The sequence below is a fragment of the Coloeus monedula genome, assembly GCF_965178545.1.
Source record: "Coloeus monedula genome assembly, chromosome: 1".
NCBI classification, from domain to species: domain Eukaryota; kingdom Metazoa; phylum Chordata; class Aves; order Passeriformes; family Corvidae; genus Coloeus; species Coloeus monedula.
In genome coordinates this window covers 9,606,913-9,620,636 of record NC_138781.1, presented here as the reverse complement: position 1 = coordinate 9,620,636, position 13,724 = coordinate 9,606,913, and the positions used below count along the sequence as shown (strand labels likewise).

The 13,724-nt window shown below is 40.7% G+C and overlaps 1 protein-coding gene across 1 annotated transcript in view; it reads left to right on the top strand.

Annotated features, from left to right (window-relative positions):
* Positions 1 to 641: 641 nt before the first annotated feature.
* The window catches only part of LOC309580043 (extended synaptotagmin-2-like), a gene marked incomplete at its 3' end in the record, with an annotated part of 60,642 nt that continues 47,559 nt past the window's right edge, over positions 642 to 13,724 (top strand). The window contains exon 1 of the mRNA XM_082293732.1: positions 642 to 1,098. Within this exon, the coding sequence (XP_082149858.1) occupies positions 745 to 1,098 (354 nt within the window). The 5' untranslated portion in view covers positions 642 to 744. The remainder of the gene's footprint in view (positions 1,099 to 13,724) is intronic.

Here is a 13,724-nt window from a genome sequence, read left to right as displayed (position 1 = left end):
CAGGAAGCACCTGTTGTAACTAAGACGCGGAGTGACCAGCGTCTGGTTCCTCTGAGGCATTGATCAGTCTCTCCTTTAATAATACCCATCAACAAGGAACAAAGAGAGACACGAAGGCTGTTATCGAAGGGCGTAACAGGTAGAAACCATACAACCGCATACGTGACTGAAGAGAATGGGAGACGGTGTGGTTTGCCCATGAGGAAGTGCACACACGCCTTCGCACGCTCGTCCTGCTCCTGCCACCCACCAAGAGCCCTTTCCTCGCGGTGCCCCCCAGAGCCGCGTTCCTCTTCCCGCATTCCCGGAGGCCGCGCAGTGATGGCCGTAGCCCCGAGCGCAGCCGGGCGAGGGACCCGAGCGGACGCGGTTCCCGGCGGCGGTGCGAACCCGCGCTTGCCGGGCAGGCCTGCGAGGGAGGGATGAGCGAGCGGCGCAGGGGAGGGGAAGAGGCTGCCCGGGGCGGGGGAGGTGGCGGGCAGAGGCGTTCGTGCGGCGGCCGGGCGCCAATAGCGGCGGCCGGGCCGAGCCGCCTACTCCCGGCGGCAGCGGCGGTCGGAGCTGGGCCGGCCAAGCCCGGAAGCGGCAGCGGGTGGTGCCGGAGCGCGGTGAGCGGGGCCGGGCGCGGGATGCGAGGAGGCGCTGCCGCCACCGCCCTGCCCCCTGCCCGCTCGCCGCCAGCGCCCCAGGAGGAGGAGCAGCGGGAGGAGCGGCAGCAGCAGTAGGAGCCGCCGCTGCGGTAGCATGAGCGGGGCAGGCGCTAAGCAGCCCCCCGGCGCGGGGTCCGCCGCGGATCCCGCTGCGGAGAACGCGGCGGCTGCGGACCCTGTGCCGGAGTCGCCTCCACCGCTGCTGAGCGTGGACGTGACGGGCTTGGTGTCGCAGTTTGCGAGGAGCTTCGTGCTGATCTTCCCCGTGTATGTGCTGGGCTACCTGGGGCTGAGCTTCAGCTGGGTGCTCATCGCCCTGTGCGGGCTCTTCTGGATCCGCAGGCACCGCGGCGGCAAGAGCTCCCGCCTGGGCCGGGCGCTCGCCTTCCTGGAGGACGAGGAGGAGGCGGTGCGGCTCAGCGTCTCCTCCGCGGATCTGCCTGCGTGGGTGAGTGGCCAACACCCTTCGGCGCTGCCGGGAGCACCCGCGCCCGGCGGGCCGGGGCCTGTTACCTCCCCGGGACCTGCGTGAGACCCTCCCCCGCGGCGGTGCCCCCCGCCCCGGCACGCGGGGCTGCGCCACAGGCCGGAGGCCGGAGCCCCAGAGCCGGCCTGGCGGGAGGGGTGAGGGCATTGCATCTCCCGCGCCCCATAGCTGCCTGTCCCGGTTCGCCAGCCTCTTCTGAGACGGTGTTCAGCGGCGGGAGCGGGCGGGCAGGGTGTCCCTTGCCTCTCTCTCTCCCTCCGCCGGGGTGGCCTGTCCCTGTCCCCGCCGCCCGCTCTGCTACGCCCGCGGCGCTGGCGGCGGTGACAGCCTGAGCCTGCCGTGGCCGGGGTTTCCCTCGCAGAAATAAACTTTACTGCAGCGTTTGGGTTTCTTTCCCCTCAGGTGCCAGTGACGCGCACGGCTTTGCTCTAGCACGGTCTCTCTACAGAACGCGGATGTCGTGGCTTGGGCCGTTCCTTAAAAAGTTGAGATGAGAGGGAAAAACAATCGGGCTCTTAACGTTGTTAGGGCTTTCAGTGAAGTGTTACCAAATGGGGGTGAAACAGAAGTGAGGTGGAGTTTCTGACTGGTTTCAGGGCTGTGACGTGAGGGTTAAGGTACAGAGGCTGTGGTGGCTTTATTTGTAGATTGATGTGGAGTTTTTAAAATGCTTTCTCCAAATCTTCCTTTGAAAGTTTCAGGCTTTCTAATAAGTCGTCATAACTAACGTTGCTTACTTTTTTTAGCTGAAATCCAGCTTCAAAGTTGAATACCTTTTCTTTGTAATTTCTCCTTTGGAGGATTAATGATGTTTTTGATGCAGCTGCCAGCTGCTAGTGCCAGTACCAGTGTGCATCCAGGCCTCCCTGTGCTCTGCTCTTCCCCTGTGATGGGCTGTGCAGAGCTTGCTGCTCTCTTAGTACCCGTACCTGAAGTCTTGAGGGTTTCTGCTGATTCTTTCCGTGCGATTCCTTTATTGACTACTCTCTGCTCCTGACCTATAGTCACATCTCTCCTAGGGACTCTTTGCAGTGACTGTGCATCCAGCAGTACGGAGATGATAAAGAGTCCATGTAGCCGTTTTCATGTTATCAGATTGCAATACTTGATGTGACCTGTTCTAGCTCTACTAAGGAAATTATAGGAGAGAATAGAGTGGGTAGGTGTGAGACAGGAGTCTTTTACTCCTCTTTTATTCTATCTTTTGCCAAAGTTCTGGTGGAAGATCAAGATAAAAATGAGTACAGTGTACAGGAAATATTAAATGGTTTTACCTCTTGAAGCAGAGATGATGCAGTAAATAGCTCTTACATTACTTGTGTGTTGTGTTTGGTTTGTCCTGTAATCACACAGCAATATAATGGAGGTATTCTGACTTGATGCATTTAAAATGAATTAATTGAAGCGAGATTTGTAGTGGAGAGTTGTATATAGTAACAATCTGCTGGTAACTAAGCCGTAGATATTCAGGCTTAGTGCTATGGGTTTGAAGTTTCAATTTGTTACCTTTGATAAAATGGCCATTAATTGCTATGTGGAGTTGTCCAAATAACTAAAGATTTAGAAAGGGCCCTTCTGACTGAAGTCAGAAGCAAAAAAATCAAGTGCTGGCTGCAAGTACCTGCATATATCCTACGGCATTGTGAGAAAGCAACTGATCAATATGCAAGGTTTTCCAAAAGTGTGTGTTCTTCTCACACACCAGTTGGCAGATGGATGTAGATTTTTTTGTTATTTTTTTTTCTCCCTCTTTATCCATATTCTTAAATTTTAGCGGTCTTGGTTCTTTCAGCTGATGTATTTGCTATGTTCTGGAAGCATCATTCCTTCAAATAAAAGTAGCGTCCGGAATAAATGTAATCTGGACAACAGAAGACTTCTGCAAACTGAAGGCCCACTTAAATCAAAAGTGGTCTTCATTGTCTGCTGTCATAGTCCTTAACGTTTATATGAGTCTTAATACTGCTTCTGTAGTGTGTCTGTTTGAAATAAGAGCTGCTGGATGGAACCTGACTTCTCTAATAGGGATCAGCTTTATCCATCTCAGTGTGAACTCCAAACTGAAGTATTTTCCCTTGGTTTCTGATCATGGAAATAAACTTTAAATTACTTGAGTAGGACAGTGCTGTGTTTTAAATATAGGAAACTTTGTTTTCTTGTGGGACTGAAACTGCGGTGTAATAAACCATTTTTCAACTAAATTATGTGGTATCTCAAAGATTTATATGACATGTGGTATTTTTCTGTGCCTGTGATTGGAGAAGGGCTTTAGCTTTGTGTGTTAGGTATGACTCCCTTTCCCCCACACACCTTGGTATCATCTGTTGCTTTAGTGGTTCATATTATGTACTCCGTAATACTGCACTGAGTTATTTATTTTTAAGAAAGCGATTATTTCAGGAGAATGTTTTTCTGCTGGCAGTATTAGATTTGCTTCTTCCATAAGCAGGTGGTTACAGAGCAGGAATATTCTATACTGTGCATGTAAAGTGAATTAATTCAACATGAATAGAAGTTACGTTACTTAAAATGTAAACACAGAATTAACTGCAAAAAAGTATGCGCTGAAAAATACTGTGTTTACTGTCTTAAAAAAATAAGATCTGTCTTCATAGACTTGTTGACATGTAGTTAATAGCTCTGCTGCATATTTGAAAGATGTCATGGATTATATGGGGTGGGATGAAGCAGAGGTTTAAATTATTTTCCAAATAATTTAAAACTAGGCAGCAGAACTTACAATGAGAAAGAACTGGAGATCAAAATAGTCTTTTTAAAGACATTTTAAGACATGAAAAGGTCTTTAGATAAAGACATTTCCACTTTATTTGCAGCATTTTTATGCACTAGTTGTATTTTATACTGGAATGAATGTAATTTAGAAACAAAAATATATAAGGAAAGTGGCAGTTTAAGTATCACTACATAGAGGAGCAAAGGTAGGAAACCAGGACTCTTAAGTTTTTGAAGGCCAGGTATCATGTTACCTTTTACTTTAAAAATGGTAATGGAATTTAATAATCTAAGGCGTATAACAAATTTACTTTGTTCTTTCTCAGATAAGCTGAAAAAGTTGATCTAATTTTTCCATTTTAGGGGTGGTTCTTGTTGCTTAGTGCCACTTTCATGACTTGACAACATAGCACGTTCAACATGTTTTTCGATTAGTGAAACTTTGACTCCTGTTTTCTTGAATATACAGATAAAAAGCCATGCTGGATTTGTTTTCCCCAGATTAAATGTAAGTTTGGCCTGGTACCAGAAGCTGTATCTGTGTGCAGTCTGTCAACAATCAGCAGGTGACCACAATAGCAAGAAATCTTAGCATTTTTAAAGAATTGATTCTGTAAACAGATTTAGACAATTTTTTGTAAACTTAAGCATGTATTATACAGAAACTGAAATACTGTATGCAATTGTAGTAAAAGTAGTGACATGCTAAAACATTAATTATAAGTCTGCTGTGGCATTTTGGGTCCTACATACTTGCTTAAGTTTCTGCTCTAGTTTGGAGTGATTTTTATGGTTTTGTTTGTTGGGGTTTTTTTCCCTCTTGTTTTATTTTCTCATCTACTCAAGAAAAAGGGAAAAAAGCCTGCCTAAGGCTAAGTAGGTGTCATCATCTTTTTAATTAAACTGATTTGCAGTACTATTGTAAAGAAATCTGGTAGGTCTCCTTTTTCTTGGGAAGCTGTATGAAGTTCTTGCAGATTGTGAGTATTGTGGGTCACCACTGAACTGCTGTACCACTCCTACACCTGGTGGAAGGAGATAATGTCCAATTATATGGTTAGAGCAACAAAGACTTTGGTTTTTACTGGTATTGGAAAGGCAGAGCCAGCGTTTGTAATAGAAAAGTGGTTTGGTTGCTCTAACTGCAGGATCACACCTGTACTGAGTGACATTTGCGGAGAAGGTTAAGGTGGTTATACTCTTACGTGTATCTTATATGAAGATTTCTTAATGATACAGAATCAAACTTGTTAACTGGATCTTAGATAGAAAGTTCAGGACAGGAATCTTCAAAGAATCCCTGCTGATGGATGTTATGTACTCAGTAAACCTGATAAACAGGTGAACTTCTGCTATACAATGCATCTTTTTATTTGCTGTAGAAGAAAAAGATGTTCATCCTAACTTCTCATTATACTTTTGGTTAATGCTGTTATTGCTGCAGCTGTAGGAACTGTAGGAGGGTATTTATACATCTTATGAAATTTGAAGACACTGCGACGCTGTGACACATTCTTCTGATCCTTTCTCCAACTTAGTTGAGCATATTAGATGGAACTTACCAAGGGGTGATTTGTAAGAAGAATTACTCCCATATATGGTAACTTAATGTTAAGCAGGATGTAATCAGTTTGGGTAGTGGTTACTGCTCTGGATAGGTGGCCATTGCTCCGGGCTGCCAGGCTGCATCTGGAAAGGGTGAAGAGGTGTGAATAAGAATAGAGTAATAACTTGTGAGTACTTAACAGCTGAACTCTGTGTCCTTCTTCTGCCTGATTATTTTTCATTTTAAACTGCCTTCTGTTCTAGCTGATTCATAGTGTATGAATATGTACGTATGTGTATTGTGGGTTGTGTGTGTTTTTGTGGTTAGGCATTCTTCTTAAAGGAAGAAGTTTAATTTGTTCAGTATTACTTCTTGAAATTTAGGTAACCTGGGTGACATCCTAAGAGTACCCCATAGTTAGAAGAAATGTAAATAATGGGTTTGGAAATGGAGAACCAAAGGGAAAAAAAAAAGATATTGGACAATTGATCCTATCTCCCTGTTTCCCAGAGTTTTCAAGGTGAGAGTGTTAAAGCTGTGCTGAGATGATGTCTGTCCCAAAACACCTTCTCTCATGTAGTAATGTGGTGAGCTTCACTATGTGATTCATATATAAAGATCCCTTTCCAAAATATTTATGGTAGAAACCCACATGTTGAGCTGATGTTTATGAACATGGTATCAAACTACTGAAGAAAAACATCAGCCTAAAAGTATTAGTATGCCTCTTGAACTTTATGTAGATGACACAGGCCTTCTAAATATGTGTGTATAATACATTCTTTTTTCATCTAACAAATCATTATTACATAAAAATGATTACTGAGTTTTGGGACTACTGCAGATATGTTCTTTATATATGCAGTTTGTCTGAACTAGGGAAGATGCATACTAGTCTCTTTAGGTTTTTTTTGTTTGCTTGTTTGGTATTTTTAAATTTTGTGTTGTGGTCTGCTAGTATTGTTTCCATGCCTAAGTGCCTTTGCATATAAGGACTAGCCCAGCTTTAACCGTATTTGAAAATGCACGAGTCAGAAAGATCTTGTCTGTACAGACTGAGGTTTTATGGAAGGAAAAATAAATCTAGGATAACAGGCAACCTTTTTTGCCTCTTCAACAAGATTCTTCTCACTTTAAATTACTACTGCTTTTTGAGATTGTTGGCACATCACAGTTGGTGGGCTATGCATTCTAAGATTTTTTTTTTAAACATGAGAGCCCTCTGGGAAATAAAGTTGAATCAGGGTTATTGTCAAAACATTTTCATTGCACTTTTGTAATGAAAACCCATTTTATAAATTCTAAGTAACTAAAAACAATTCTTTGGTGTCCTGTTCTTTTTCTTCAAAATGAAAGAAGAGGTGACATTTTGTTTCTGGTCAGATAAAGTTCTTTGACTTAACCTTTGATATAAACGGAATTATTTATCTCCCATTTATCAATTCATCACTAGTTTTCTAGTTGCTGAAATGGTGTAACTTCTTCTGAACTTGCAACAATTTCATGCTGACCATATACCTGTACTGAATCTGGTTTTTTTTTTTTTTAACTTTAAAATAATACTGAGTTTTAAAAAAACGCTAATTTCTAAATATCCTCTGTAGTGTCTGAAACCAGTTTGTCAGTCTTACAGCAGTATATAAGATTCTGATAGCAGAAGTTAATGGTTATGAGTTAATCTCTGCCACTGATTTAGTATGTTTTGATATGTACATAAAAGGAAATCAATAAAAGGATATGATTCTTCTGGATGTACTAGAGAAATAATACATTTGGTATGAGATATTGCTAGTTTAGATACAGAGTTGTTTGACCTGTGATATCTTTCTTTTTGCTTTTCTCTACTCTTGGACAATATAAATTAAATCTGATACTACCCTTTCGTAAGGAAGTGGAGAATGGACACCCCACCAGCAGCTTCAGAGCTTTCCTGTGGCCTAGCAGGGGCCAGCTTCTAAGGGTTGTGTACCAAGCTTGAAAGGGCAGCCGAATTTCAAAGGCAGTATGTGTAGAGCCATTTCTGCACATTCAGGGTAAATACTGCGCCACTTCAAAGAAGAAAATTAAATCCTTATCTTTGGCTGCTGTTTGTGAACATTTAACGAAAATAAAGGCTATACTGAGCTGGTGTGTTCCACATAGAATCAAATGTAAATAGAAGTGGAGAAACAGTATTTTGATAAGAAGAGGGGGAGAGTGTTTTTTTTTTTTAAAACAACTCTTTGAATTCAGTAAATTCTGAAATTGAACTGTTTAGAGAAGTCTGACACTTTATCATTTGTATAACTTTTAGATCATATGGCATTTTGATTCTGGGTAAGACTTTTCAGTTGAATAAGGAGAGAGTTCTGTGAAGTTTAGAAAGCAAATGTTTGATAAGAAACAAGAGGGAGGAATAAACCAAGAATTTGCTAAAAGTGTGTGAAATGGTAAAACAACATTTATGTGTTTGACAGGCTTGGTAATTTCCAAGATAGCATGAACTGATCCAGGACCCTTTGGTTCCATCTGCTGTGCACTAAATGCTTTTCTTTTTTTGTAAAATCAAAAGAAAGAAGATCTGCACTTTCATTTCTTAGACAGCCTTAACTTTTTTTGAGGAGGCCTTGACCTCTCACTGGGTAAGAATAAAGTTCTCTTGGGGTGGGTGGGAAAAGATGATAGTGTAATTAAAGATGTGTGTTTATTTTTTGAAAATAGCTAACTTAAATTTGTTGGTGGTTTTTTTTTTTTTTTTCTGGCATATGCCACGTTCTTTCTGTTTCTTAGCTGGCAATAATGGATCGTCAGGCGTGGAAAGAGAGGTTGTACAAACTTGCCCCATCAGCTAGGGAAGTATCTGATAGTAGACTTCTCCATTGACTAGAATTAGTTCAGATTTAACTTGCTTTGTAGGGTCCTCTCCTTACAAAAGCAAGGTTCAAGAATTAGGAATCCTTGCCTTGCTAAATCTGTTCCATTTACCTCAGCTTTTCAAGATACCTTTTGATCCCTAGTTCCTTTATAAAGGCCTGTATAATTTCCATCCTGATGTCAGGGTTCAGGTGAGAAGCTGTGTCCCATCTCCTCTTGAATCCCATTAATAGAGTGCCTGGGACACGGAGGAAAAGAGGTGCTCCTCAGCTTTCTTTCGCATCATTTGATCCCCATCCCCAGCCTACTTCTAATGTTTTATTCCCAACAGCTTTAACAAGCTTCATGTACCAGTCTTTCAGTCTTTGTTACATTGGTGGAGTTTTTATTTCCTTTCATTTTAAATGACACAGGTTTTTGTTGGTTGGTTGGTTTGGTTTTGTTCTCTCTATGTGCTTCCTGTGATACAGTTAAAAGTTGGAGCAGCAGCGAGAATTTTAAAGCTTCTTTCCACTTGGTCCTTATTTAGGAGAATTTAAATTTTGTTTGTAGGCTCTGCTCTGCACTCCTGTATGCTTGTTGCAGAGAGGATCAGGGGGGTTAGTAAAGGGCCTGATTCTGCAGTTTCAAAATGAAGTAAATGTGCACTTCTCACAAAAAGGATGTTCTGCATCCAGCTGCACTTTCCCAGTGCCACCTTGTGCCAACATTAGAATTTACTTGGCCAACTAATTGTGAGTTTTCTGCCAAGTTGGGTGTTCAGCTGGATGAGTTTCATGAGTTTACTGTGAGACCACACAAGTGCCAGTGCCTACGAAAGGGGGGTGGCGGAAGCCTGTGCTCAGGTTTAAAGTGAGATGGAGAAATGGCCTGCACAAAGAAGCTTTTCTTAGAAAAAGGGTGGCAAATAATGCTGCTGAGGTATATTTGTGGGGAAACAAAGTTTGAATTTGAGCTGTTTATAATGTCAATTTGCATATCTAACTTCTTTTATAACATTTTAACAGATGTGTCAACATATCTAATCACTGAGCATATAAACTCTCAGTATTTTGATTCAGCTTTAAAGTTGACCCAGTTTTTAGTGCGTGGTTGGATTGGATGAACTCCACAAGTCACTTCTTACCTGAATTATTCTATAATTTTTGCTTTTGTTTTAAGCTGTCATTTAAAATAGCTCAGTCTCCAGTTACGGCTTACAAATTTTAAGAAATCTTTTCTGCATAAAATACAAGTATTTGCTTAAATATTAAGTGTACTAGCAAGAAAAAAATTTTTAAAAGGTTGTCTATAGAGAAGTGTTTTGTGGGAGGCAGTGACACCTTTTAAATCATTTGGATGCCTGTCAACTAAATAGATAGTATTAAAAGTTCTGTGCAGCAAACGTTAAAACACACTATTTTTCAAATGGAACTCCTGTTATATAAATAAGCTTTGTAAGACCAGCGTTCCCATATAATGAGTCATTGCACAAAGTTTTGTCTGCTACACCCTGATGTGACTATGAAATTCTCCTTAAGAGCTGAAAATCTGAAACAGGACTAACGGTTTTCAGCTGAAGCAGTCTGGATTTGTGTACCATGAAGTTGTTACTATACTAGAAATACAAAACTAGTTTTACTTGGCTGAAAATAACTGTCATATGACAGACAAGAATTGCATTGTCATTTGGCTGTCCTTATCATATAGCAGCATGGGTTGAGTTTACTTTAGTTCAGTTGCAGCACTTTTACCTGAGAGATTTATATTTGCAATGTAAATTGTGTAACTGTTGGCATCTGTTTATGTGAAAACTTCAGTTGAGAGAGTCTGGTACAGACTACACTATTGTTTTCATAACCTTTGTTGGCATTCCTTTATTTAGATACTGCCTCAGTGAATTATCCAAGCAGACTGAAATAGTTTCCTCTGAGAAAATTTTGAAAGATGTAACGCCAAATGTAAAAATAAACATATTGACAATCCATTGTCATGTCATTGTCAATCCTTAGTGGGAAGATGGGAAGAAAGCGAGTGAATGTCTAAGAATTTAGTGTCTTCCTGTTTCATTTTTAAAAGTAAACAGGATATGCTGAAGCATGACGGTAGCTGTAAAACCTTGATTGCTCTGTTTTGAATTAATTATGCAGTGTTATGATCCACACTTATGCTCTTAAAGTTTGTAGGTGATCTTTAAAATAGCTTACTGAAAAAAATTGTGTGGAGAAAAACTTTGCAGAAAGAACTGAAATGGAACTTCACAGCTCAGGAAGCTCATAGTTTGCTTTGTATTTTAAGCATTACTGCTGCTTCTTTGTACTATGTCATTCTTACGCCTTATTTCAGATCTGCAAAGCTTGATAGAAAAAATCCGGTGTCTGTGCTTTGTCAGATGCCCTTCTTGACACAGCATATTCTGTAAACTAGTGAATAAGTTTACAGCTTCATATCCAAAAGCTCGACAAGAACTCTTGTGGCTTTTTTCTGCAGGGAGAATATTAGAAGACGTGCTCTGAGCTGTGAGATTTTGTGCAGGCTTACAGGGCAAACTCTCAGGAGCAGTTGGTATTTAGCTTGTTTGAGCTGTCTGCATGTTTCAAGCTGACTGTTAATATAATGAATGTAATGATACTTCTAGGAAATGTTTTCTCTTCATTTGTTAATATTTCCTAATGCAGCAAGCTTGCTGGTCCAGAATTTTGAAAAATTGTAGTTTGTTTTGAGGCAAGTTTTCCCTCCTCCTCCAGGCTGTTGATTCATCTTGCTAATTGTTGAACTAGAATGCTAAATTCTCTCTTGTGTGTGGCTAGGATGTTGTCTTAGTCTAGTAATAAATTTTATGGTGCAGACTAAATTTATATCTTAAAAAGCAGTGTTCCTCTCTCAATGACTTTCTCCTAAAATACTTGAACTAGAAAAAGAACACTTTTCCACCCACCCACCCTCTGCCAGTTAAATATCAAATGACAGCCAGGAAATGATAAGAGAGTGTTTCATGGGGGGAACAGAAAACCAGTGTTCAGTCATCTGACTTGTATGTGTTAAAAGAGATTAATATATTAGTTTAAATTGTTGTAATGTTTTGTTCTCTGTTCATGCTTATATTTTGGTTTATATTTTAGGGAAGATATTTGGGCTTTTGAAAGTGTTTGGGTTTCTTTTTTCTCTTAAGGGTGTGCTAGGTATGAGTACAGTGTTGATGTGAATATGTCTAAACGGTCCATATTCATTTGGTAAAATCACTTATTTCTGTCATGTTCATGTAAGTCTTTATAATGGGAATTAATTTTCTTCTACATTTGGCTATGTATAAACTTTTTAAAATGCTGCATATATTATGTGCCTGTGTTGTTTTCAGGTCTTAACATAGATGTCTAATAACAGAAAACATATTTGCCAACAATTGTTTTTAGTTCCTTTGTGATTTGAAAGTTTTGCAGTTATAGTTGACATTTCTTTTCCATGTGTCCTATCTTCTGTGTATTCAAGTGAATAACCAAAATGTTATCAATCTGTTCATTTTGTTACTTTTGATTTACCAAAAGAAAAGCCCTAATGAAGTTTGGTCTTTTTAGTTCATTAAGTTAATCTATTACACACAGAGCCATAGTGACAGCCTAAAAGTAGATTTAATTTAGAGATTGCTTAGTTTACAAATAAAGTTTTCATACAAGAATGTGTACTTTAATTTTGCTATTTGAGAGATGAGGAACTACAAAATTGTTCTTTTAAACAATATTGCAGTGTTCAGTGGTTTGCTTCCAGTGCACACATGTTGTTACTGGTCTACCTGCTGCCTTTATGCTAATCTCTTTGGTTTTCTGGCACAGCGGGTGAGAAAGTCTCTTGTACTAGTCACTAACAACACTGTGACAGTAAATCTGACAAAGTTCTTAAACCTCTATTGGGTTTGGGGAGAGGGTTTGGACAGTGGTGGTCTGGATATGATGCAGGAGTGGCAGACAATTGTAGGTGGCAGTTCTTATTACAGTGGTAATAAGTTCTATTACAGTGGTAATAAGTGTAGACAGGACCATTGAGGACTAATGGACAGTTTTAGATGATGTTTAAACAATTACCTGGGAAATGGGCAATAGGAAAACTTGATGGGATACTGGGAGACAGTCTGTATTGGCTCTGGTGGGAGACACCAAAACTTTCATTTTCATTCACTTCGAGTGAGTTTGGTATTTGGGATGTAGAATATTTAGCAGATATTTTGTAAAACATTTTAGTGTAAGAAGTGGAGCTACTTGTGCTTGAAATGACAAGTAGACACTGCTAAAGGGGTGGAAGTGATTGCAGCTTTAAAGCCTTTATCCTTGACTAAAATAAAATCGATTCACATTGCTCTCCTCAGGGAGTAAGCTGATCAACTGTAGGTTCAATTTTTCGGGAAGCAGTAGAATGTATCCACATGCCAGAGAGAGAAGATTAGTTCATCAGTGGTCCTAAATGGGTTTTAAGCCCTGACAAATCACTTTGGAATTTCCTTTGCTGTAACGTTCTGATTCTTGATTCCCATGTAACACACAAGATTCTAGTTTAGTTTTAACCTGTAAGAATCTACAAGGTCATTTGCTTTCTTGCTGGAGACTTGCAGTGCTTGGAGAAATGGTTTTTCTTTTTGTCAACCCCAGTTGTGTTGAGTGTTTTCATTTGTTCTAGTTTCTTTTTCCAGCAAAGTTACAAACTCCAGGTCTGCTTTCTGCTACTGTGGTTGTTTGCATTGTCAGCTGCATGGAAATAACATTCCTGTCTGTCATATTCCAGTGGAGAAGGCAATGTGTAAGAAAAGCTCTTACATTGTGATCTCCCACTGAGTAAGTAAAATGGAAAAAACTCTTGACTTGAAGCAGTTCAAATTAGTCAATGACAAGAGAGAGAACATTCGGGAATGAGACATTGAAATAAATATCTTAGAAACCATTTTTTCCCCAACATAGTTTACAAGTTAATTTCAGTTGTTGTGGTTTGACCCTGGCTGGATGCTAAATGCTCACCAAAGTTGTTCTATCACTCCCCTCCTCAGCTGAATGGGGAGAAAAATGCAATGGAAAGTTTGAGAGTTGAGATAAGCACAGGGGGAGAGATAACTGACCGGTTACCAACATGGGCAAAACAGACTCGAATTGGGGACATTAACTGAGATTTTTACAAATCAAATCAGAGTAGTATATTGTGAAGTAAAACATATCTTAGAAACACCTTCCTCCTACCTCTCCCTCCTTCCTGAGCTTCAATTTCTTCCTGATTCACTACCTCCTCCTCCACAGACTGCAGGGGAATCTCAGCTCTGGCATCTGGAGCACCTCCTCCCCTCCTTCACTGACCTTGGTGTCTGCAGCATTGTTTCTCTCATGTTTTCCCGCTTGTCTTCCCTGGACAGAATTACTTCTGTGCAATAATTTTATTTTTTCTTCTGAAGGAAGTTATCTCAGAGATGCTGCCAATGTTGCTGATGGGCTCAGCCTTG